The sequence below is a fragment of the Corvus cornix genome, chromosome 2 (assembly GCF_000738735.6).
Source record: "Corvus cornix cornix isolate S_Up_H32 chromosome 2, ASM73873v5, whole genome shotgun sequence".
NCBI lineage: Eukaryota > Metazoa > Chordata > Aves > Passeriformes > Corvidae > Corvus > Corvus cornix.
Window position 1 is genome coordinate 24,452,495 of NC_046333.1, and position 26,984 is coordinate 24,479,478.

The window sequence follows — 26,984 nt, forward strand, 5'->3', positions numbered from 1 at the left end:
CTCTTGCGGATTAAAAGCGCTACCATCTCTACCCTGGACTGCAGTCTGAAGTGTGGCTGAGTCGGCGGGAAGATCCATTTGAGAATCCAGATGTCCACCCCCTTTTTCTTTTGCCATTGGTGGATGATGGCATGTGAACCTGCTGTGCTGATCAGAGTGATGAGGATGGCAAGTGGGACTCCTTCTTCTCTGCGTGACACCCATGCGTGCTGCAGCTTATCTGCGACCTTGGCAAGAGCTGCTGCTTGGTCCAGGGAGCATTCTCGAGGTTCCGCAGCGTTCGTCCTGTGCAGCCATGGCAGGAAGGGGGCAAGGTCGGCGTTCGTGATTCCCGCGACTCCGCAGACCCATTGCAGATCTCCTAGCAGATCTCCTAGCAGCCGTTGTGCATCATGGAGCGTGGAGATTTCTGTGTTTAGCTCGATCTTTTGGGGCCTAATTTGCGATTCTGATAAGAGCCAGCCCAGATACTTCCATGGTGCAGTCCGCTGGATCTTCTGGGAGGTGATCTCTAATCCATCTCATGCAGTTGCTCTCTGACCCATTGCATCTCTTTATCTGGGAACTCTTTAGCAGTAGCTATCAGGATGTCATCCATGTACTGGTAGATGAGTGCTTCTGCGTAGCATCGTCGAATGGACATAGTGCCCAGTCAACATATAGCTGACACAGCGTGGGGGAATTTTTCATCCCCTGGGGTAGGACAACCCACTCGTAGCGCTTAGTAGGCTCACTGCAATTCTTTGTGGGCACTGTAAAGGCAAAATGTTCTGTGTCCTTTGGATGCAGTGGGATTGTGAAAAAGCAGTCTTTTAAGTCAATTACAGTGATTTGCCATCCCGCTGGAATCACTGTAGGAGCCGGTAGCCCAGGTTGCAGTGCCCCCATAGTTTGAATGCACGCATTCACTTGTCGAAGGTCATGAAGGAGGCGCCATTTTCCTGACTTCTTTGGGATCACAAAGATGGGGGGGTTCTATGGGCTAACCAAAGGCTTGATGTGTCCTGCCGCTAGCTGTTCTGTAACAAGCTGTTCTACTATCTTCAGCCTTTTGTCCGTTACCGGCCACTGCTCAACCCAGACAGGATCATCTGTTAACCAGGTGAGAGCCCGTATGGGTGGCTGATCGGCAATGGCTGTCAGCATAAATGCTGGTCTGTGGTGAGCACGAGGCCTAGCTGCACAAGGATGTCATGTCCAATCAGGCCTTGCAGGGTCTGAGGCAGCTTCATAACATAGGGGCGACGCACAATGGTTTGATTGTCCTCAAACTCTAGGGTAATTGGGTTTGCACTTACTTGGGGGATTTGTGTTCCCCCCACCTCTACCAGCGTGGCTGCTGGTTTTTCCAGTCCCCAACCAGGTGGCCATATCGCCTGGTTAATTATGGTAACGTTGGCCCCTGTGTTGAAAAGGAGCTGTATTTTGATGGCTCTGCCCCCCTTCACAGGATCACTTCCCGCTGAGATCTGTGGGTCAGGTTCATTGTCCAAAACATGTCGAACCCAGAGGACCCAAAAGTGTGGTCTCCACAGACACTGTTGTTGCTGGTTCCCCCGTTGGTCATTAGGGGAATGGGGACGATTTGGGCAATGCGACTGCCCTGCGGGATAGTCATGGGTGGTTGCAGCACGTAGGCCATGATCTTAATTTCACCAGTGTAGTCGGCGTCGATAACTCCAGGGAGCACCACTACTCCCTGCCGGCTGGTTGATGACCGCCCCACGAGTAGGCCACCCAAACAAGGGCTGTCTGATGACGGGGGGGCCTTGGCTGTGGTTGGGATCAGGGTGACCTGGCGGTCCGTCAGCGTGACTTCTATTGAGGTTGCCACGTCCACGCCGAGGCTCCCTCGGGTGGCTGGCTGGTTCTGTTGAAGGAAACCACCGGGGTTGCACTCGACTCGTGGATCTTTGGGGCGCTCACTTGTGTCCTGACGCATGGCCCCACCGTGCTGCACTGGCCATTTCCCACACGGTGGCATGCTATGGTGGCATGGGTGCTGGAATTGCAGTTGTGGCACCACACTGTTTTCCAGCAAGTGCGCCTCAGGTGCCCCTCTTCACCGCATCAGAAACAGGCTACTCTGCCTGTCTGGGGACCAGGAGGTGGGCCAGCGGCCTTTGCCCCCTTTTTTCTTTCCTCCCCTCCGGTCAGTGCTGCGGCGATGACTTGTCCCTGTTTTTGCGGGACATTCTGCAGCATTGCGGTAAAGGCAGCTGTTTGAGACGACTGCTCCGCATGGCTAGCACGCACGAGCATCTCGTCTACTCCTGCTCCCTGGGGCAGTGTGGCAAGAATTGTCTTAGTTTGCCTATTAGCATTTTCAAAGGCAAGGGTCCGGAACATTTGCTCTTGGAGCTCTTCAGAGAGCTCAGTTGCGTCCTTCAAGGCTGCTGACAGACGGTCAATGAACTGACCATATGGCTCCGACAGCCCCTGTCGGACTGCTGCGTATGGAGGAGACTTCTTCTTTTCGGGTACTGACCACGAGGCTTTGTGGGCAAGAGTCTGTGACAACTGATGAATTATTATGGGCATGGTCAGTTGCATCACCGTCTCTCCAAAAGCCCCACTCCCAGTTAGCGTGTCAGCTTGGATCGCGTACAGTGGGTCTTGTGTATCACCTTGGTGTTTACTAGCTTCCTCTTGTACTAGCCACTTCCACATTTGCTCCCAGAGCAGGAACTGTGAAGGGGTTAACAACAATTGTGCGATGCTGATGCAATCATTCGGACACAGGACATCTGCTGTAAATATAAACTGCAGGATGCTCCGTGTAGCTTCGGACCGTAAGCCGTGCATGGTGACCGTTTGCTTTGCTTGCTGCAAGATCTTCCAGTCATGGAGTTCCCACCTTGCGGTGTCCCCCTGTATCAGTACAGGGCAGGCTAGCCCTTCAATAATCTCCTTCAATAATTGCGTTATGGACATCTCCATTCCATCTCCTTCGCAATGGATCAGTCCTCACTGTCGGGGCTGATGGAGGCGATGGCTGCACCTCCTCTTGCGGGAAGGGAGAGGCTGTAGGCACTGCGCCCGGTTGTCCCGACGGGAACAGAGGAGTTCTGGTGGCTGTCTTGACCGGTGGGTCCACGGGACACCACAGTGCTGATGGTGTGGTTTCGCAGACCTTAGACTCCAGCGCGTCCTGACGTGTAGACAATTCAGCGAGCTTCTTCATTAATTCATGCATCATCTCTTGGTGCTTCTCTTCCTCTTGGGGCTGACCCCCGGCAGCCCTGGCTGGGTCTGGCTCTGTGGGTGACAAAGTCTCAGAGGCTGCTTCGCAGTCAGACAATGATCCGCTGTCCAGCAGAGGGGGGTGGCGTGCTGCCGTTTTTGGCCGGGAGATAGGACCGCTCGCTTCCCGTATGCTCGTCTACGCCCCGCCCCCAGAGTCGGGAGCCTGAACTTTCGCCTTTGCGACCATTTCTCCCTCAGACTTCTGAGGGGTAACTTCCTTCCCCGTCGCGTCCAGCAGCTCCCACAGTGAGCGTACGGGTGCTGTTGTTCCCTTCACCGGTCAACCCGCAGTCAGCCCAAAGAATTGCGCAACCCTGGACTCTGCCCTGGCCTCTGGCTGCTGCTCCATGAGACCCTCACCTCTTTCCTTCCCGGAGCTGCCACCCCCCAGGGTTTCCATGGCTGCCGTGGCCACCTTCCTCTCTGCTTTCATTTCTGTGAGAGTATTAGTCACAGCTCTCCACGTTAATCCCAGCGCTTTTACTTCTTTACCTTCCTTTCCACCCTCAATTGTGGACAGCCACAGTCTGTTTCCAACTTCCCACCACTCTTCTGTCGAGAACAAAGGCGAAGTGCATTTCAAAAACCCATTGGAGTCATGTGAAAAATGACAGCTGGTTTGGCCAAGGCAAGTGAAGAAGTCTCCTGATTATCTCTGGGGAGTCATAAGGCATTGCTCTCTTCTTGGTCTGCTTGCTTTGTGGTGTGTTAAGGAACCGTCCCAGTCCTCCCATTCATGAGACCCTCTAGCAGTCATACTCTCAGCACCAGAGAGTTTCTCAGCTGGACCAAAGCCCCTTCACAGTGGACAGCTGCAGTGAGCCAGTGGGTGCTTCACTTGACTCCCTACTGTGCAGAAAATCACGCTGTGAAAAGCCAGTGTCCATAAAGACGGAGTCCTGCAAATTTATTCGAATGAAGGGAGAGAGTCCACTAGGCCATACCCCATGGGATCTCTTGAGTTTTTAGAGGATGCAGCCTCCTTTTAAACTCCCAGCTGCATGTTGCCCTCCTCCATTCCCCGTTTGGTTGAGGGACTAGGAAGGTACAGACCTCCCAAACTGCCTACTAAATATTCCCCCTTGAACATGTATCCTCCCCTGCACTCCCATTACGCATTGTATGACCATTAAAACTAGCTGTAAGCCCATCCTGGGTGGAGAAGCTAACATTCGTAAGTCTATTAAGCCTGTGCGTTTTTTCCCAAAATTCAGAAGTTCAAGCTGTGTTTGGCTCTGCAACAAACTTGGGCGGCTTGGTGTTTGTAATGATCCCCACACCCATTCTTCCAGAACATGATTGGTCCTTTCAGATTGAGTCACATGTGAAGAAGTTAATACCCATTTCTTATATCATTAGTGAAGACCCCCACACCCATTCTTTGAGATCGAGTCGTTTGTGAAGACATTAACACACATTTTTCCCATCATTATTTCTACAATTGTAGGTTGTCTGCAGCACTCAGAACTAGAGCATGGATTTTTATTGTATCTTGAAGATGTCCTGGTCAGGAGGAGGAGCTATGCTGGGCATCACTTTGCCATCTTGTGGAAAGATTCTTTCTTATAAGGAAGAAAGCATTTTACTAAAATTTTGAACTATGTCTTGAAGGAATGTGACCTTAAGGTATCACATACCTAAGGTCAATCTGACAAAAATACCTACACTGCACACAAGATCTTTGCTTATAAAGGGGAAATTGTTGTCGCTTGCCCCCTTCCTTTTTTTACTTCTTTTAAAAACTGGTGGTTAAGTGGTGTTTAACTTGTGCCCTTAAATTGATAGAACAAAAATTTAAGTAATTTTGTCCCTTCTTTGTAGAGAAGATAGTTTTACTGGTATTTCCCTTTTGACTGGAAGGATTGGAGATATTTGAGTTATTACAACTGTCTCTTTCTATTCTGCCCTTGGTCTCCACTTCCAAGTGGGCTAGTGATCTGTACCAGTCAAATGCTGGCCTCTAAAACAGCACTTCTAAACGTCTGAGTTTCAGTGGTCAGAATAGAAATTACCAAAAATTTTGAAAAATAGTTTCAAGTAAGGAATCTTTTTATCCAAGAAGGAAGGAGAGGATAGCAATTGCGAAAACAATCTCTAGTAAAAGGTAATGAGGTGTGTTGATTCTGCTTAGATGACTGTCCTTTTGGTGTCTTTGGAATTCTGCCTACTTCACTCCTGTTCATGAGAAGACTCATGAAAGTGGATTGTTCTTTCTGTAGGATCATCCTCATTCTCACTTTCTTTAGTAATCAGGATTTGTAAGGAGTGCTTACAGGACCACTTCTTACAAATGTCAGGCGTCATTCTACTATCATTCTATGCTACTGTAATTGCACCTGAATCCTGGAATAAAACATCTATTGCTTCTAATTTTGGAGGAAGGCGACCATGCTTATCCCTTGGGGGTGAACATATATTAAAGCAAAGATAATCAGTGATGATGAAGAAGAAAATGTGTCTTGCAGGAGGTTCCTATTTTATGGGGACCTTCACTATACTCTAGAGAAACTGCTTCTTGTAGAGGACTAGGCATCCAGCTCCAGGGGAGTTGTTGATAGGAGAGGTCTTCTGCTGGCCTCCTGAAGCTTTCAGGGTAGACTTATCTTCACAGCTTTTGAAAACATAACATGGAATAAGAATGAAAGAAATTGTTAATGCAGTACTTAAGTATAATGTACTGTACTATACTGTAATCCCGCCAGGAATCCCGTAGTATTTAGTATGCTGGCTTTAGGAGGAGCCACATAAGGTGTTTCCAGTTTTGTCAGCAAATACGCCTTTTAGTCGTCTGCTGCCAGTTTTTGCCTGTAGCTTTCAATACTTCTCTCTGAGATGCTTCTTCTGAGATCCTTCAGTTTCTAGCAGTCAAAACAAAAAAAGTCTTAGGAAATACAGATTGGTCTTGACCATAAATGGGGAAGTATATGCCTTGTGCCACTGTCCTACAGCTGCTCAGCCCATAATAGTAGAGATCTCTGCAGCAGTCTTGGTGGCACAGTAATATGAGCTGGGATAAAGAGGGCTTGTTGGGGTTTGACACTGACTAGAAGCCAGGCACCCATGAAAAGCTATTCACTCATTTTCCTCTGCTATAGCTAAGCAGGGGAGGGGAAAAAATGAAGGCCTCATGGCTGAGGTAAGGATTAGGGGAAAAACACTCTAAGGCAAAACTGGTTCACAACTTAAACAGTATAAAGAAGATTTATTATTAACCAAATTAAAAGTAAAAAAGGTAATGAGAGCTAAAATAAACCTTTAGAACACTTACTTTCTTCCCAGCCCCTCCCTCTTTCCCTCTGACTGCGCAAGGAGACAAAACTTGAGGTTTTTGGTCAGTTGTTCACTTCCTAGAAATCTGTCCTCAGTATGCTTAGGGAAAAGAGTTTCTTTCTTCTGCTGTGCCATGGGATCCTTCCCACGGGAGACAGTTCTCTGCAAATTTTCTAGCATGGTCTTAATTTTCAGGAATAGCAGCCCTGCCCGACCTGCTGTAACATGAGTCCCTCCATTGAATGGTGCAGCCGTCCCAAAACTGAACATCATGAGTCGTTTTAGTTCATGGGGTTTAGTCTTTTAAGGAGAAGCTGTTCTAGTTCGGAAGCAAGGGCTCTCTCTGTCTCTGGAAGAAAGGGTCTTCTCTCTCTCTTCGAGTTCCTCACTAGATTACAGCTTTTCAGCATCCACGTGCTCCAGCGCGGGCACTGTTCCTCATGGGCTGCAAGTGGATCTCTGCATCCCCCCATGCACTTCATGAATTACAGGGAAGCAATTTGTTGTATCATAGTCCTCACCACGGCTTGCAGAAGAATCTCAGTTCCAACGCCTGAAGCACTTCTCCCTCCTTCTTTTGCACTGACCTTAGTGTCCCCATGTTGTTCTCCTCACCTTTGCCTTTTCTCTGACTCGGGAGAGAATTGGCGTCCATTCTCAAGTTCTGTCAATTGAAAAGTTTTTACAGAGTTCTACAACGCTGAAAGGTTGATCCTGTCTGGGCTTCGTATCGGGGAACTGCTTGCCATGCCCCTTGCTGCTGGCCACATGGTCCCCGCCGGCACCACGCGGGCCATGCTGGCCACCAGCTCCACTCAGCACCTCTCCTCGTGGGGGGCACCAAAAAATGAAAAGTTGCTGCTGCCCCTGCTCTTCTGTCCACAGCATGGCTGGTTACAAGTGGCTAAGCAAGTAAAGTTCATTGCAAGCTATGCTGAGATGGCAGCGGCCGTGCCGCCCTGGCCGTGCAGTTTTGGCCGCGACCCCGCCCCTGGCCACATGGGTGCTCCTGGCACTGATCCTGGCCACATGGTCTTGGCTGCATGGCTGCTCGTGTTGCCGGGATGACCCCCCGGTGACGCGGCCCCAACCGCCGTACCGGGAAGGGCCCCGGCAGCCGCTTCTCCACCCTTTGGAGGGGAGGAAGAAGAAGAGCTTCCTGCGTTTTTGGGGGTTTTTTTCTTTCTTAAATATGTCGTCAGAGAGCCGTTGCCAACTTCTCTAATTGGGCTAGCAACTTGCCCATTGTCAGAGCCTTCAGCAATTGGCTCTGTGCTGGACATAGTAGAAGCTTCAAGCAGCTTCTGCCCCCACCAAAAACCAGGCTGTTAAACCAACACAGGGGTATGAATAGGCATTAAATACTGAAAAGAATAGACATGCATTAGGTTTGCATTTCTAAACTGTCAAGACAGTCTGTAATTTGGGTCATTTCAGTTTGTGAAAATAATTTTAATTGTGCATTATGATGGTTAACATAAGAAGTGTTCAACCCAATTGAAGGTGAACTGAGGTGTGCCTGTCATTGCACTGCAATTGTCTTGTCATAGGTATAGTTTCCTGTTTGCAATCCCTTCTGCTTTCATAACATGAAATTATCATGAATCTTGGTCAGATTTCTTAATAGTGAAGAATAGTTCTAAAATCACAGTTTTATTAATTTACCAGCACTGAATTGATTGAGAGAAAGTGTTAATCAGGTTTTTTTTTTTAATATCTATATATCAATATAAAAATATATATCTCTTCTCTATGACCCCTTTTGTGTTCAGTAGTGCTCTCAGACTCATACTCTTAATAGCAAGATGTGTACTGAATTGGGGAAAAATGTTCATTAATGTCACTTTTCTTACACTTTACTGTTCTTCCTTTACTGCTAACCAGGACCCTCCTGAAACACAGAAACAAGAGAACTACTATATAATAAAATAACAACTTGAAGAATAATGTCCTGATATCTAGGTATTATCAACTTTAAATAAATAAATTAGATTATTCTGGTTTATATAACACTGGTTTATTCTGGATGTGAGGCAACACTAAATTGGTCTTCTACAAAACACATAAACTCAGGAGAGGATAGTGAAAAGGAAAGTACAGGTGGTGCTTTTGTGTGAGGTAATTATGTTTTCCTCACCAATTTCCCTCTCTTAACACTTTTTTCTCAGTTTAGATATGGTGCAGACTGTCTATACTCTAGCTGTATGTCTTATAACAGGGCATATGATAATAGAAAATTGGAATTTTAACATTTGGCTTTGCTTCAATAAAAAGTTGGAGCCTTTTCAAATGAAATACCATGGCTGTGTTGATGTTGATACTGTATAAAATGTATTTTTATTAACCTGTTTTTTCACTGCCTCTGAGTAAGTAGAAAACTTAATTTATTTGCAGCTGTGGTAAGAAACAGAGCAGAAGAATTTATTCTAGGCTTGCAGATTAGGTCTTTTATTTATTTCAAGTCTTTTTAATATTTTTTTTATCTACAGATGGCAATAGCGGTTGGAGATGTCCAGCTTGTCAGAATGCTTCTGTGCAAGTTCCTAAAACTTACACTTGTTTCTGTGGTGAGTTTCTCACTTGCTTTTGCAAAGAAAAACAGTTTTGTCACTATGATTCTATTTTGTTAATATGAATTTCAATATTGGTGCTTGTTTGCTTACATACCTGGAACTCCATTTTTTTAAAATTCTATTGACACTGGAAGGTGGCTGCACAGAGAATCACACATATGCCACTTGAAAAATAAAAAGAAAGAAATACTAAGTCCCACATGGTAATATTTTCATATCATTATGTAAAAATAGTGACTTTTATGAAATAATGATAGATTTTGGCTGGTATCTTGAAAGCTTTCTTTCTGTAGAAGGAATGGAATAACCTGCATGTGTTATGTCTTTTCTTTGTGGCAAGATACACCAAAGTAATATACAACTTAAGGATACAGCTGCCTAAACCTTTAAATTGATACAGCAATTTTGTGATTTATGTTGTTCAGGGACACATAGAGCTTAAATAGGAAATAATATTCAGGCTTTTCAGACTTCTATGTAGATAAGTGTTTAATAAAAAAGGTAAATGGCATGAGTACAGCATTCACCAAGCCATAAATATAAAACAAAAAGGAGATATTAATTATTTTACTTAATTGCATAGGTGTCAATAAGTTTTGTTTGGAATCTACACTTCTGTAATCTGTATTGTTTAAATCAGAGTCACTGGAAACTTTCACCTCATTTTCTAGAAAATAGAATGTTCTGAAGTTGAGACAGAAACTTTGTCAGTAAACTTGCCATAAAAGAGATAGATTTGCTAAAATAGGAGAGTTTTATCATTTTACCTAAATGTGTCAGTGAATCAGTTAGAAACAGTGCAATGCAGTTAAGGCAGAGTTTTTGTATGACAGTTGTGAAATCTTATGAGTACAGGGATAATAATTCCGTTAGAATGAACTGACCATGAATGTAAATTAGACCAAATGAAAATTAGACTTTTTAAGACAAGACATCTCTCTGTTAAACAGAAAGAAATTCTCCTGAGCCTAAAGACCGTTTCATGGTTTAGGAGATCTATGGTAAGAACCTTAAATTGTCTGCGGAATTATTACTTGCGGAGCACCATGGAGTAACATAAGAGTTTAATCTTCTGTAGATAATTTTACATTAATGATACTTAATTTGGACATCATCAGTTGCTTATGCAAAGCTATCTTATATTTGATGCAAGGTGCTAATTATGTACTGAATTTGGTTAAGTGTGATTTTTTTTTCACACTTTCATGAGGAAATTCTGAGCTTATTTTTCTTCTGAAGCTTCTGATTTTTGGGACTTTCCTGGGTATTCAATTAGTTTAATTGAAACTCAGGTGAATAAATGCGATCTGTAGCATTTATTCATATTTTCCTAACTTAATACTTGTAGAATATACATAGGTATATTGAGGAGTTAAAATTATGTAATTATGTCACCAAAAATGTATTTTCTTGCTGCTTTTGATTGTCACAACTCAAATTTGTAACACTGGCTCAGTTGCTTGACTGTTAATTTAATTCCTCGCTTGCCAAGAGAGTGTTAATGATGGCAGCTAACCTTAACCCTGATGATCATCTCATGCACTTAGAGCTGTGAGATTTGATGGTAGCATCTCAGATTAGTTAGAATATGGTTTAGTACTTATCTGAAATACAGAATACTTGAAGCTAACATACCTCTTGTTTAAGACTTCTGCTTCATTCATGAAAGTTCATCAACTTTTAATATTTAGATTAGTGTAGAGTCTGCTTCTTTTTATAGAAGTGACTTTCATAATTTGCCCACTCATTTAATTCCCTATTCCCCATTACCATACCAGGTAGATCTTACTTTCTGGAAGTCGTATCTTTTTACTTTCTCCTTTTTTTTTCTCTCTGCTGCGTTGAGACAGCAAGGGAGTTTCACCCTTCAGTTTTCTTAGGTACTGTGCAGCCTGACCAACTATAGGGGGCTTTTAGTTTTCATGTATTTTATCAGTTTAATTTAATGTAAAGTATCAGCTACCTGCATGTCTGCTGATTGAGAGTACAGAAGGAAAGACTCTTCTGGAGCTTGGTCTTCCAATGGTACATTCTTTTAAAGAAGTTGAGTATATATCAGTACAGAAAAATGTAAACATTTGTGTAACTTTTTTTGTCAAAGAAGACTACTTGCCAGTATTTAAAATACCACTTTTTCTCTTTGGTATGATATTTTTCACAAATGCAGTCAGGTACTCAATAAATATCTTTTTGTCTTTGACGTGGTTTAGGTAAGGTGCATAATCCTGAATGGAACAGAAATGAAATCCCACATAGCTGTGGGGAACTTTGTGGAAAGAAGAGGCAGTGTTTGGACTGCCCGCATCTTTGTAACATGTAAGTAAATGTCTATCATATAAGCATTGAAACGATTTAGAGAAAATTTCTAAAGACTGTATTTGCTTATTTTTTTGACTCCAGGATATGCTTAGAGATTTAGAACCTATAGAGGTTTATAGTTGAGTTGAAGGAAATGGAGGCTATTTGTGTTTGTATGTGTAAAGTGAGTTCATATGAGAGCATGAACAGGAGGTCTGCAGGAGTTGTAGCAATATTTCTGTCATATTTTAGGAACTGAACCAGCTGTCTGACTGGGTTTCAAGAATTTTCACTGAAGTAGAGAAATAATAGTGTCTGAAAGTAACTCTGAACAAGTTCAATGGTCCACCAGATGTTTTAGGTGCTGCTATTCATGTAATAATGTGTGAGTATCTTAATTTGAGATCAGTGGTACTTGGTTAAACTGAAAGACGACTTCTTTCCTTTGTTTCTTTTTCTTTTTTTTCGCTTGTAAACTATTGAGGGTAAAAGGGTATTTGCATTTCTTTATTTGTTGAGACCATCAGATAGTTTATCCAGAATCCCTCATGGAGATTTTAATCAGTATATATAATTCAGATTTGTTTTGCTAACATTTATTGGTATAATTCAGTGAAGAGAGGCAAAGGAGAGCACCTCTGTTTCCAATTTTGGATGTTTTACATTAGATTTTTTTTAGTAGTGTAGTAGCATTGCTAAGATTAACACCATTATATCATCTTTTTCAATGTATAAATATGCTTGCTAGTCAGAAACGTAACTTATATTTTGTTACATAGCTTCAGTTTCCATGTATAGAAGTTGGTCCTTAATATCTGTTCATGTTTCTGGTTTTGGAAATTTTTAATAGAAGCAGTTGTTTCTGTTCTTGGTACACAGTCAAAAACTTCAGTCATTCCAACAAATATATTGTCATCTGGCACTTATTCCAAGATTTGCTAAAGCTCGGAACTTTACTAGAACTTTACTCTGAACTTTTTATTTAATAATTTCAAATATATTGTAACATTTTACTGAATGTCAGAATAATTCTTTAATACTTCTTTCCCATACATGAAAATGTTGTATTAGATTTCTTTTCTATACTAGATCTGATTTATATTTATGTATTATGTATTTATGCACAAAGATTTGTATTATATTTCATATAAGTGTCATAGGTGTTTTCTTAATTTATAGAATGATGCTAGATCAGATCAACTTTTCAGACTATACTTGATGTAGCTGATACCCTGAACAGAACTCTGATTCTCTTGGAGACCAGCTGCAGGCCTTCATCTTGGGAGGCATATGTTCATGGACATATTTTTTGCCCAATCAGAAATAAGCAGACTTCTTAACCACTTTGAGAACTTCCTGACTGCAAACTTCTGTGTGTGTCTCTGTGCTGAATGAAATTTGAATTTCAGTATGGATCAAGTATATCCTAGAACTGTAGCCATACTGTAGCTTCTGCCTAAACTAAATTGTACCAGAGATTTTAGCACGTGTATAGATAGGGATGCGTAGAGAATACTTAGTTCTAAAGTCAGAAGTTTGATTTCAAAGCATTAGTTTTTGCATTACTACAATTTTTCTGTTCATATTAACAAGAGGTCAGAAAACTGTCTCAGAAACACACATTGTCAAAACTTTGAGAAGTCTGAAAATTAATTGTGTGATGCTGGTCTAACAAAAGGCATCTTGCTATAAGACTCTAGTCTACTATTACCGTTATTTACAACTTTAAAATATTTGTGATCAGTATAAATTGCTGTTGTGTGATACAGTATCATCAGAAAGTGTGCCAGGAATGGGGTTATGGAAGAAACCTTAACATTGCTTGAATATGAGAGTGTTGAGCGAAATAATAGACCAGGTAAAAAACTTAACATGACAAAACATCTGAAGATGGTGGGCCTTCTCACTTTTCCAAATTATGACCTAGATCATAGTATTTTGAATTTATATCTACTTTAATCTGATTGCTAGGTTTAGAAGTTGGCATCCAGCCTTTAGAATCCTGCATGGATCCGTGAGAATTAAAGTCAAGATAGTGAAATATATAGTGCAGTCCTTTTACAAGAGGTTTTCTTGTAAGATTGGTTATCTTGTATGTTGCAGAAAGCATGTTAATTCTCATTGTCTGAAGTTCCACAATACAGTTTTAATTAATTCCGTAGTTTTGCTTTCTTCCTGCTTTCCTGTGTACACATCCAGTTCTGCTTTTTTCCCTCCATTTCTTTGTGCCTGCTCTGGTGCTTTTCCAGCTCTTCACTGTGTCATAAAACTGACCTATCAAAAGATGGAGGGTTGTAGTGGTTTTGGTAATTTGTTTTTTGGATTTGCTTTATGTGATGGGGGGTTTTTCATTGTTTTGAATTCATTTATTGTGCAATTGCTTGGCTTTACTGTTAGAGCTGGCATAGGTTGAGTGATAGATTAGGCCTTATTGTCAGCTGGGAGGAGCAGTAGAGGAAGAAAGGAAGACAGACCACTGTTGACGAACTGAGGCATGACTCAACTATATAGCGTATGACTGTTGTAACTGGTGTACTAATCAGTACTTGTAGTTACTGTCCTTGAGGAATTTAGTAGTTACCATGTAACTGGGTAGTCTGTGTTTATGGGCTTTTCTGGTGTTTCTGGGTTTTTTCTTTTTCTTTGGCTAGGATGTCTATGCTGGTCAGTCCTGGCCAATAATAATTGCTCCAAATGAGAGCTGCTGTTTTTACAAATGAAAGGAACTGGGAGCTGGCTGAGCAAGAGTGCAGACAAAATAGTTAAGTATAATTTCACAAACCTGGGCTTGTCTGTACCCAACTAAGGTCTTACATGCAGATAGGGAATATCTCGTGTTTCTTGAAGTAGGAGGTAAGATCTGGTAATCATGTAATGGACTGGAATTGATGACACTCACAGGAAACTTCTCTTGATGGTAAGGAAAAAAATGGAGGCAGACTTGCTGTGTCTCCCATGTGTTACCTTACAGGAAGAGGAGCAACACCTCTTACTGGTGGCACTAGAAGTGCTGAGTTCAAAGATAAAACCACCAGCTCAAAGGAAGAAATTAACAGAGAAGGTTTTATCTTTAATGTGTTTAAGATCACCAAGGAAATAAACACATTAATAGTTTGGACATAAGATGATTGTTTTGGTTATTATCAATGATGAGCACAGTTGAGTTGATGCATGTTTGCTGGTGAAATGGTGAAATGCAAAATATCAAATGTGTCAGTAGCATAGTTGATTTGTTAATAGTACAGTTAATTTGACAGCAGCAGGAGTACAGTTTTTCCTTCAACATTAGTGATCTTTGAGACTGATACAACTGTCATAGTCAAATAATTTTTTCTTGTGTTAAGACTGCTTTCATACCCTGCAGGAGTGAGTGTAGGAGTCCTGTATAATGTTCTGATAATGCACTTAGGGTTGGGTTATGCTGGATTGTGTCTCTGGGAGTGTAATAAAGCTAAATTTAACTTTGCTTTTTTGACTTACTTTTAAGTCTGTGCCACCCAGGACCTTGCCCTTCGTGCCCAGCCTTTGTGACAAAAACTTGTGAATGTGGACAAACAAGGTGAGAGTGCTTCCACTATGCAAACAAATTTTAGTTATTATAAACAAACAAAAGAACAGTTTAAAATTTTATATATTAATTTTTTTCTTTCTTGCAGTTTATTCAAAATATGCTGAACAAAGTTCAATCTGAGCATTAACTTTTATTTGTGGTTAAAATAATTTGGAGAATTCTATATTTTGAAAAAATGCAGTTACTTTCAATTTATCAAGAAAGAAAGTCAAAATAACAAACAAAGACTTGTCAGTTTATGATACATGTAGCTGAATTGTCTGAGCAGTCTGTGAACTGGTTCGATTTTTAAATCCTGTACTACTATTTATTCATTTTATTTGCTAGAAGACTCAGAAAAAGTACTAGAAAAAGGTTCACATCTTTTCTGTCTGAGTAGAATGAGGTCTTGAATTACTTAATTCCAGAAATAATTTCAAAAATAACACATGCTTTTCTCAGAAACTGTACAGAGAAGTCTGTAGTGTATTCCAGACTTGAAGGCTGTCTCTTCCTTGCATGTTTGGTGCATATAGTGTCATTGCCAATAGCAATATGGGGTACTACCTATACTATGTGTGATCTCTTATAATCAGTTGGCCTGAATCTTTAGAATCCCTTTTTCTATTTACCTAGAACTGATTCTGTGTAATAAATTGTTTGCCTAAGCTTGTTTACAGAACCAAAACAAACATAAACCAATTTCAGTGTTAGCATTCTTGCTCTGGAAAAAAGATTTTTCAGACTTTCACAATTATTTGTCAGTTTGAATGTAGTAGTACACAATTTTTCAGAAGAAGGTACTGCAATTTCTGTGGCAGTATTTGTAGGTAAAAGCACTTTGTCTTCAGCAGAAAAACGGATTGGTTGTATATTACTGAATTATATCTTCCGTAGTAATATCACCTCTTTATTGTTTTGGGGGGTTGTTTTTTTGTTTGGGTTTTGTTTGTTTTGTTGTTGTTTTTCTGACTCCTTCTTTCATTTAAAAGTTTAATAGATGCAAAACTTCGTTTTGTTATTTTTTCCAGATGTTACCTACTTCACCAGATTACTGGTTTTTGTGATACTACACTTGATACTTAAAACTTGCTTCAAAATAGCATTATTTCATATGTACTGTATAAGCATCCAGGGTATATGGCATGGCATCACTGATGTTAGGATGTTTTAAAATTACTATTTCAAATAGACCTTTTACAGCCATTGTATGAGCCATCCAGAGTTGAAAAAATAGGAGAATTGATTTTGTCCCATTTTTTGACAATTTAATTAAAAACTCAGTTATTTTCATAGACTACTGACCCACTGTTAAGGCCCATATCCCTATCTTCATTGTGCTCAATGGATTTAGGGTTGTTTAAGTCTTCAGAAAGATGTCTGGATTAGAAATATCTGCTTCTCTGACAATGCATACATGAGTTTATACATCAGGTTCCAAGTTTTAGTGTCACCTTGGGTTGTTTTCCCCTATTTTCACCCCAGGAAAAATTCTGTAGACTAACTGCTGTGATAGGTGTTTTACTTTAGTGAGGTGGAAGAGGGGAAGCAAGGGAAAAACTAGTGTTATTTCCTGAAGACTTTCATTAATAAATTATGGTGCCTTTTGAAGACTTTGGCATTTTACTGAAAATGTATTTCCCTTTTTATTAAATACTGTGTAGATGTCAAGGTAGCTGACAGGCTATGGTGTCATTTCTCTGCAGTCATTCAGTTCGCTGTGGCCAATCAACAAAAATTCATTGTTCTAATGTATGTGGAAATACTTTAAACTGTGGAAAGCACAGCTGTACTCAAGTGTGCCATGCAGGAAAATGTTCACCTTGCCAGTTAACAGTACAACAAGGTAAGTACTGAAATGCTTTACGGGTATCCACGCTATACAATTAAAACAAGAGGGTGAAAAAAACCAGTACCAAGAGGCAAGTGCCAGTTTTTACTTAACACAACCAAAATCTATCGTTGGAATCCTGCCATGATGATTAGGCTGTTGGAGCATGTGCCTTATTAGGACAGGCTGGTGATACTGGACTTCATTAGCTTGAGAAGGCTGAGTAGTGGCATTTCAGTAGCTAATAGGTAGTTTAAGAAGGCAGAGATAGGCTGTGCATATGTGAAGGATGAAAGACAGTGGGCTTAAATTCCTTGTAACTAGCTGTAAGGAAAACATCTTTTCTTGGGGGTTTTCAAGACCCAACTGAATAAAACACTGAGTAATGTGGTCTGATCTCATTGCTTTTAGGTAAGGGCTTGGACTAACTAATCCTTTCTTACCTGAATTGTCCTCTGATCCTACTGATCATAGTATACTACACTGATCCTACTATAATTATAAGAATTAATTAGACAGTACATGGAAGAAGAATAGAAAAAGGTGTAGGAAAACACATTACAGCAAGCTTCTCTTGATTTCTGTTAAAATTTTCTAAATTTGATCTTGAATGGAAATTAAATTAACTATGTATGCCAGTATATAAATAATTTTATAGAACAGTTTATACAGAAAACGGCAAGTTAATTTTCTCAACTTTTAAGGTAATAATTAACTTATATATACTGCTTTAATAAATAAACTTTTTGTGCACATAGTACTGCTTTATCAAAAGAAATGCTGGAATTCCAACTTACGTAGGACAAAAACCCTTCATTGATAAAGTAAATCTAAAGAGGAGCAACTTCTTTATTCTTCTAAAAATTGACTTTAAAACTTTTCACTTTTTATCTTTTTATATTTGCTGGAGGTGTTTTGTCACTGATACTCTCTTGTGTTGTTTTCTATGGGATATTGCTTTCTTTCAGTGTGTTACTGTGGAAGCAACTTTAAAGAAGTATTGTGTGGATCAAAGGAAGAATTCTCTGACGGTTTTGGGAGTTTCTCATGTCAGAATATATGTGGCAAGTAAGGTCACTATAACTTACGCTTTTAAAAAGAAAAAGGTCGTTCTATTCACAATGATTTATTGTAGTACTCTTGGGATAATTCCCCTTTTAATTTTTTTCTTGTTTTCTCTTTTGTTTCTTCTACATTTTTTTCCAGAAAATTAAATTGTGGGAGGCACAACTGTAAGCAAGTATGCCATCCTCAGCCTTGCCAGCTCTGTCCACGACTTCCACAAGTTGTATATCGTTGTCCCTGTGGTCAGACTCCTCTCAGCAAGTTACTCGAACTAGGATGTGTTGAACGTAAAATTTGCACAGATCCTATCCCATCATGCGGAAAAACATGTGGCAAACCTCTTTCCTGTGGTAGCTATGGTAATTAGAAATTTCTGTATCAGAGTATTTGAAGTATCTCATAGTGTCACTGAAATTCACCGGAAGTCAGGTGAATAGAACTCCTTTACATCAACGTAGCATTGAGAAGCAGGCAGTCTTTATTGCGGCGCCAGATGCGGGGGGATAGCTCCACCTAGCGTGCATTCTGATTCTCTGCAAGTGCGTTTCTTACATACCTTAATTACATACATCTGCATCACAATTTGCAGAAATCTCGTACATATTATAATTGCTCATTACCATAAAACCCTCCTCCTGGCTCAGGCTTTTTATGGTCTTATTTTGGCTGTGGTTGCATTCCTAAGCCAAATGTACTACCCTCCCCCCCCCTCCCCCCTGCCTCCAAAGTCCCTTTATCTTCCTTCTGTCCCTGCTCGGTAAGCAGATCCTGCCCACCCTGTTCCTTTTGTTAAAAGTACACAGGCACAGTCCTTGTTCTTAGATTAACCCTTCAATATCAATAGTTTTAAAAACAAAACAAAAAACCATGGTCTTTAAATGTTTAATTTCAAGAAATAAATATTTTATTAGCTATTTTGAGTTTTAACCAAAATGAGTGTAAAAACCACTGCAGGTTGTGCAGTCTGGCTGTTTGTTCATAATAATGAAATGAGGAATAAAAATCGGGAAATAAAACTGCACATAAGCTTAGTATCTTTGACCAGTGATGTTCCTGATAAATATGAAGTTCCAGGTCATAGACTTTTTTTATTCTTAATATTTGTATTTTCATTTTGCTAGAGTTCATTCATACATGTGAAAGCCTTTGCCATGAAGGAGACTGTAGACCATGTTCTCACACATCAAACATTTATTGTAGGTGTGGCTTCAAAAAAAAGGTGAGTGTGTAACCATGGAAACAGGTAATCCTTACTGCTTTTTAAAGCTGTGGAGAAAAAGGAGCTGAAGAAGCATAAGAAGTGCTGTGCTCCTCAGTTGCAAGAGCCACATTGTATACTAACTGATTGATGGTAACTAGATTATACTGTGAAGTGGTAACATGCTATTTACTATGAAAGCAATTTTAAAAGTACTATGGCAGAGCTTGCACTGAGTTCTATTAGTGTAAATGGTCTGCAAAATCCTGTATTACTCTGGAGTATTTATATAGCACAAGGAATGGTAGTTTGCCAAGAGTAAACTGAGAGAAGAAAGGCAGCCTAATGAAAACTTCATAGCAATAGCTTGTAGACTCCTGTAGAAGTTTTCATAGAGACTATGTTGTTACTGATTTCCATTCTTTGTACATTTATATAATGTTTTGTTATTTAGTAATTATTATATTTTTATATTATATCAGCTATTGTTATTTAGTAATTATTATATTTTTGAACTATGCTACTTTCTGTAATCATAGCTTTGAAATTTTTGGCTACTATCACAGTTATATTTTTCTGACCTGTTATATATCATCTGCAAGTAGAGATGGCTTCTGAGTGTATGAGTCTGTAGGTGCATAGAAATGACTGAGAGTTTACTAGAAGTTGGAACAGTTTTCTCCTACAAGTTTGCTGAAAGTAGTTATGGGGTAGAAGGCTTTACATTGCATTTTGAGTCCTGAAATAAAGTAGTGAGGTTTTGGGTTTAGTTCATGAAGTTTCTCACACACCTGAAAGATGCTTCTTAAAAAAGAGTGAACTACACCGATAACTTAAATCAGTCATGAAAAATGTGATAGTCAGAAATGTCAGCTTAGAATATAAAGGTGTGGTGAAGGGTTAAAATGTCAATAATATTATTTTCATCCATCACATTTTATTTTCATATTGAGGTCTTTAGGTATAACTTTGTATAGCATAACATTTGGCTTCTTCTTTATTCTTTTCTTCCATTCTTCTGTCAGACTTGCAATTTTGACAGTTGGTCAAAGCGCAAATTTATGCACTCTTGTCAGTATCCTCTGGGAAAGCTCTATTGGTTTCCATTATGCAAATTTCTGGTTTCTTGGGACAAGCCTGATTCTCTCCGTTTACAGTGACAGTTTACAGTGGAGAATACAAAACTACATTTTTAAAAAATTTTTATTGAATCTTTGAGGAACAAAGGTTGTGTTAAAAGATTTGAGGATATTTTTTTCCAGTTTTTATTTCACTTTTGAATACAGATGTGTTATACACATGGAAACTGAGTATGCTTCTTTCATGTGACCAAGTGTTTTCTAGATAAGTATGTTTCAGTTGTTTCATCTATTTTAATCTAATGGCTCCCTGTTTGCTTCCTAGGAAATCCCATGTGCTCTTCTCAGAAATAAAGGTACAAGGTTATGATACATATATAATGTAAAACTGTTTTTAAAACTATACACAGCTCGTAGTAATTTGGGGTTTGATTGACAAAGTTGGCAAACAGCTGATCTGTACTGCATCTTTTATCCATACTTCCATGCCAAATTGGTTATTTCTGCTGCTCATTCATGGTGCTGGTCATGCTGCTATGTTTGGGAAAAGGTTTGAAATAAACATCTTTAGTTTTCATTCATCTTCTGTGTAAGGAAAGACTTCTTCATATTTGATCTGAAAGATTTCAGACAATGTCTGTTTTATTTTGAACAGTTTCTTATGCCACCTGCCATATTCAAAAGGTTGTCCTCCCCCTCCTGCTCCCCCCATCATCCTATATAACTTTGGTCAACTTGCACAGCTCAGATTCAGTGTAATGGTTTTAATCTGCTCTTGCCTGTGTTTCTGGGGAAATACAAGCTTTGATTCTGCTTCACATTGTATGGTGCTGATCTTTGCAGCTGGTCATTGCATCTGACCTTGGCAGAGTTCCCGTTTGATGCTTCTTGGTATTCTGGATGTAACATCTCAAAATTCCCCTCAGTGAAACCTTTACTTGATTGACCCCTATCATACTGAGGTGTTTATTTACAAGATATATAAGGAAGTAATATGCATATTTCCTAATTTGAGCTTTTGTCTATGAAGACTTTGCTCTTAATGGAGTCCAGAAGTGATTCCTTTTGTTAGCTGTGTATGGTAATAAGGATGTTCTTTGTTAGCAGTAGTTTTATGAGCATACAGCAATAGTTGTTTTTAGCTGACTTTTACTGCCCCACCAGTTCAAGCAGTCTTAAATTGGATGTTTGTGGTACTCCAGTGTATCAGAATATCCTGTTTTCTTTGTTCTATTGTGTGAAAATAAACTTGCTTCATGTATTCTGCTTTCCAAAATCCTTTTGAACAAGGGTTTCTTTAAAGAAAGGCAAGTGCCCACATGGGGAATTAGTGAGGGCAAACAAGTAATTTAAGTTTGCTTGCTGGCTTACCCTGTGTTAGTCTCTCCTAGACCATGCCCTGCAACAGCCTTAGCGTAATACTGTGATTGCAGCTTTTGTTCTGAGCATAAGCAAAGACCTAAAAGTTAGGACTTTTGGGACGCTTTTTTTTTTATGTTTTTAATAGCTGCTATTACATTCATGTGTGACAAGCGGTGCAACAAGAAAAGATCATGTGGACGACACAAGTGTAATGAAGTTTGCTGTGTGGTAAGTGTACATGTGGTTTTTTAAAATTGTTTGATGTGATGTGTGTTTGATTTTGGTTGTGATGTTAACGGTCTTTTTTTCTTTTGTATCTTTCCATTTTTGTGCATCTTCATTCTCTATTTGCAGTATTGGTCATGCTCAAAAAGTTTGTGTGTGTGCATTTATTTTGCAAGTTTTGTTTTGTAGTTGTCATTATAAATGTAAAACTGCGTTTCAGCCTAAATGCAGTTCAATCAGTGTAAAGGTGCTTTTTGTCAATGCAGTGATTCCAGGGAGAATGGAGAGGGAAAGCATATTACTTAACAGAAGAAGCATAAACTATGTAGCTGTGTCTGTAACAGAAGTCTTAACAGAATCTGCTTTAAAAATTGTGTATCCATACAGTGATGGAAAAACTGTATAGATCTGGCCTAAGCTGTTGTTTGCACTATACAGTTTTGTCAGTCTATTATTAGAAGTAGATTGTGACCTCAAAGAGAAAAAAATAACCAATAGCGTTTATAGTTCAATTCTGCTTTTTCTTTTTTTGCCTTCTCTTAGGACACAGAACATAAGTGTTCTTTGGTTTGTGGTCGTAAACTCAACTGTGGGCTTCATAGATGTGAAGAACCCTGCCATCGGGGCAGTTGTCAAACATGCTGGCAAACAAGTGAGTTATGTGCAAAAGTACTTAATTGTTATTTATTATAGAAATACATTTATATCTCTGTCTGACTCTGACCAGTTAATGTGATCTATTTCACATTGGTGAAAAGGAGAAAGACAAGGTGGTGTAGATTGTAAGGATACTGTTTACAGCTCAAAGTGTCTTAGCTGCAGTAGTACATGTGTCTCTCCTATATTGTATGCACATGGATATAGTCAAAGACCTCCACTTTATGGAGACCAACTTTTCATGGAAACATCCTGGAAAAGAGAAGGTGCTGGAGCCTCTTAAGCTCACTGTACTTGAAACAGCATTGTAGTCTGTCTTAATAGCCTATGAGTATGATGTGCATGTTGACTGTACCTCTCATTAGAAAAATAAATATTTGTCTGTCCGAACATTTCTCTTTACAAAGCAAAATAGTCATCTTAATGTCTCAGGGGTCCTGGTAGTAACTTCTGGTCTAGTTGAGTCAGAATGCAGAGATTTTTCTGAGCAGTTGTTTTTCTTCACTGAATTCCATGGGTTTAATAATTAAGGTAATTAAAATTCTCCACATTGCTGCAATATTTTTGAGGATTGTATTTCACTCTCAGATTAAAGGAGACCTAAGGATTGCCTCCATTGTTGAATGTGATACAATCTAGTGGTTAATGTTCCCTGCTGAAATTTTTCTGAATACAGAAAAAGCAGCTACCTACTTCAGGAACTAGATTATTATGGTAGTTTAGCTTAAATCTCTGTGTCCATGAAGTTTCCAATTCTGAATCTGTCCAGAGATAAATCAATTAAGCAGTGTCTTTAAAGATGTCTCGCTTTCTCTGGATGCTGCTAGTTGAGATTTCAGATGCATGCATTGTAGGATTCTATATGATTCTGACCCTGTAGTTGATGTGAGTCCTTCTCAGCACTCAGAAGGCCATTCTTGACTCTGATTCAGCTGTCTAGCCAGCACTTTGCAGTTGGCTTATATTAGCCATGGTATCAAATGCCATGGCATGGTCAGCTGTAAGTCATTTCCCTACTCATTAGATTGGATTTCTTGCCCCTGCTTTCATCTCCACTACTGTTTTTGCTAGGAATGGTGAGGACTGACATCAAGATATAATACTGGAGTGCATCTACACCTCTGTGTGCTTCCCAGGTACTTTACTTTTCCAGTGTATTTCCTCAGTGCTGATAAGTGTGGTCCCTTTCTGTGCCAGGGTCTCTTTATGCATACCCCATCTACTTCAAGACAGGAATACATCTCTTGGGGAAAATAAAAAATGTCAGCATTAGAGACAGTGCATTTAAAAAAAAAAGTTTTCAGATACTGTATTGCTGCCCTTTGGATCAGACGTTTCTGCACTCTGTCCCCATTATCCTGATTAGTGCAAGTAAGGGACTTCTCATTATAATATTCTTCACCTATAACTTCTCATCAATATAAAGCAACTAGTGTGGCTGTCTAACATTCAGGTCTTCCAGAGACCTTGGTGCCTGGTCTTTCGTCTTGTTGGACTAAGGAAGATTTGTAGCTTTGAAGCATAGAGTATTATAGGTTGTTTCAAGACCTGTAGTGAGGGACAATAAAGCCCTACTCTTTCCCATGCTTCCTTTCCACAGAAAGTCCATGGACATTCTGAATCTTTTCTACTTTTGCTTTCTGCTTCTTCCTTCTAACCCATAACATTTTGTTCTCCCTAGCATTCTTATTTGCTGGAATTTGTTGTAATTTAGTCTCCTTAGACAAAAATTGCAATTCTTTTTACTAACTGCTGTACTTCAAAATACATGGGCAAATGAGTAGGATCTGGCCTGAGATTTAACTGATGAAACAGATCATAAAAAATAACCAGACTTGAGAAGTTTCTGAACACAGCAAAAACATTGAAAAGCTGAAAAAAGTTTCGAATAGGAAATTTCACATCTATTCCTCACCCATAAGGGTGAGAGATGTCTGAGCTTCACAAGTAATTGGAGATGGGAGGTACAGGGAATCTTTTAGGGGGCGGAATTTCTCAAGGCCAACAGAACTCTGGTAGTTGTGTGATGCTGGTATAACCACACTAATGATAGCAGAAATAGCAGATTTGGGTACAGATGTAGCTGAACTTGGGACCAGTGGGTGTAGTGGGTTTGCATCCAGGTTTTGGAAGCAAGGGACTGCAGGATTGGCTTCTGTGAGAAGCTGCTAGAAGCTTCCCCTATATACAGCAGAGTCAATGCCGGCTGGTTCCAAGATGAATCCACCACTGGCCAAGGCCAAGCCAATAAGGAATGACAGTAACATCTTAAATACGTGATAACATATTTAAACAGTAAGAAAGGTTATTGAACAGATATAATTGCAGCCGGAGAGAAGAGGAGGCAACTATGCAGACACTTAAGATCAATGAAAAAGGAGGGGGAGAAGGTGCTCAAGTACTGAAGCATAGCAACTATTGGGGAAGACCATGGTGAAGCAGCTGTGCCCCTGCACCCCATGGAGGTCAACAGGGATACAGAGATCTACCTGCAGCCTACAGAGGAACCCCATGCTGGAGCAGGTGGATGCCTGAAAGAGGCTGTGAACTGGTGGGAGTCCTGTGCTGGAGCAGGCTCCTGGGAGGGACCTGCAGACCTGTGGAGAGAGGACCTTGCACTAGAGCAGGTTCCCTGATAGAACCTGTGACTCTCTGGGGGGACCGCATTGGAGCAGGCTTTGCCTGAAGGACAGCACCCTATGGAACAGTGACCCACACTGGAGCAGTTTGTGGAGAACTGTTGCATGTGGGACTGACTCATGTTGGAGAAATTAATGGAGAGCTCCCCATGGGAGGACCCAGCTTTGGAGCAGGGAAGGACTCTTCTCCCTGAGCAGCAACAGGAATGTCTGATCAAATGCCAGAACAATGTGTGATCAACTGCCCCATTCCCTGACCCCTGCGCTGCTGGTGGGCAGGAGGTAGAACCTGGGAAAGAGGGAAGGGTGGGGGAAAGGTGTTTTTAAGATTTATTTTACTTCTCAAAATCCTGCCCTGATTTTATTAGAAATAAATTCAGTTAGTATCCCCAAGTTGAGTCTGTTTTGCCTGTGATTATATTTGATGAGTGACCTCTCCTGGTCCTTAACTCAAGTCATGAACTGTTCGTTATATTTTCTTTCCTCTGTCTGTGGAAAGGAGTGATAGAGCAGCTTTGGTGAGTGCAGGGCATCCAGCCAGTTCAAGTGACTTTAATGGGGAAAAAAATACTTTGTTAGGTTATTTGGGAGGAATCAAGGTGGATGCATGGACAAACGAGTGAAGATAAAAAATAAAAAGACGCCATTTGGACAAATGAAGCTGTTGGTCAACTTTTGTGATAGAGATCTGTGCACTTCGTGTCCACTGTCTATCCTGTCATAGTTAAGTTTTAATATCTTTCCACGTAGTCCCATTCTCTGTTCAGTGTGTTAGAGTTCTTGAGTGCCAGCAGCTGGAAGCTTGGCTGCATATCATGAGAGCCCATAGTCTTTATGCTAGCAACTGAGAGACCAGGTTGATGTATCCTATGTGTGAGCAGCTGGAGAATGGGATCGTAAATTATAGGGACCCCTTGATCTGGGTGCCAGCAGATGGAAAGATGAGAGTTTGCGCGCAGTTTTCTAACAAGCTTGCTTCAAAGCTGGATTAAATAGCTAGTAGGAGGAGATCTGCCTCTGGAAATACCCAAGGTTTTCAGCCAGTGACTGGGAAAGGAGTCTGTCCAGGCATGGATATTAGACAGAGCCTTTGCTAGTATTTCAGATTCGTGAATGTGGTGCGCGTGTGAATTTGGAGTGAATTGTGTATACGTGTGTGGGTGTGTGTGTGTGTCTTGTGTGTGTGTGTGTCTTCACTAATAAGCTTCTGTCCTGATGAGCTTAAGAGAAAGAAGAGGACTTAGCTATTGGTATTCCTCTTTACATGAATGTTGTTACTCAGCTGGCTTTGTGTTACTCTGTTATCTGGTCATCTTATTGCCATGTATTTATTGTGTGTCTCGTCTCTCTGGAATGTGTGTTGAGTCTTGCTCTAGCCTGGACCTGCATATTGATCTAGCAGCCATCAATATCTGTAGAAGTGGGACAGTAGGAACATTTGGGTGTTTAGAGTTCAACAGGTTTTGCTTTGGTAGACGAGGAAGGAAGAATCCGGTGATTCCTGAGTTAGAGAACTTGATGAATTCAGAAGTTTCCTTAACACTCATCTTCCCTTCAGGTTAGAATTGTTGGTTTGTATTTTTGTTGCCCCTTTATTCTCTTACCTCCTCCACCATTTGCTGTTGTTCTCCCTGATCCACTACCTCTTTATTCTTTTATAGACCAATCATATTCTCTTTTTGTTCTCAGATCTCTTTCTATACGATGTCAAATGTTTTCTTAGTGTTCTGTTTTTCTAAACATTTATCTGTTCGAACTGTAGTTTGCATTGCAATCAGTCTGCCAGTTTCTTTATAGTCTGAAAAAAAGCAGTGAATTATATTATTTTTTGTGCAGTTTTCATTGGGGTGGTGTATGTCAGTAGTTCTATTACTTTGTTTATCACTGAGATTTGGATCTTTTAAGAGTTTAAAACTTGTTTCCCAAACACAGAAGATAAAAAAAGCACTCAGAATAAAATGGGTACTGCCTAAGACAGAACTTCCAAAACA

At 40.3% G+C, this 26,984-nt stretch overlaps 1 protein-coding gene across 8 annotated transcripts in view; it reads left to right on the top strand.

Annotated features, from left to right (window-relative positions):
* Nucleotides 1-26,984, top strand: part of NFX1 (nuclear transcription factor, X-box binding 1) — an 86,992-nt gene that overhangs the window by 27,811 nt on the left and 32,197 nt on the right. For all 8 annotated transcript variants that reach the window (XR_002045332.3, XM_010398615.4, XM_019285637.3 and 5 more), the window contains exons 4-13: nt 9,006-9,083; nt 11,300-11,405; nt 14,875-14,946; nt 16,644-16,783; nt 17,737-17,836; nt 17,975-18,192; nt 18,955-19,052; nt 20,436-20,466; nt 21,618-21,700; nt 22,241-22,349. Coding sequence is in view for 7 of the 8 variants with exons in the window: in XM_010398615.4 (XP_010396917.2) it covers nt 9,006-9,083; nt 11,300-11,405; nt 14,875-14,946; nt 16,644-16,783; nt 17,737-17,836; nt 17,975-18,192; nt 18,955-19,052; nt 20,436-20,466; nt 21,618-21,700; nt 22,241-22,349 (1,035 nt within the window). In the remaining variant the exon portion in view is untranslated. The remainder of the gene's footprint in view (nt 1-9,005; nt 9,084-11,299; nt 11,406-14,874; nt 14,947-16,643; nt 16,784-17,736; nt 17,837-17,974; nt 18,193-18,954; nt 19,053-20,435; nt 20,467-21,617; nt 21,701-22,240; nt 22,350-26,984) is intronic.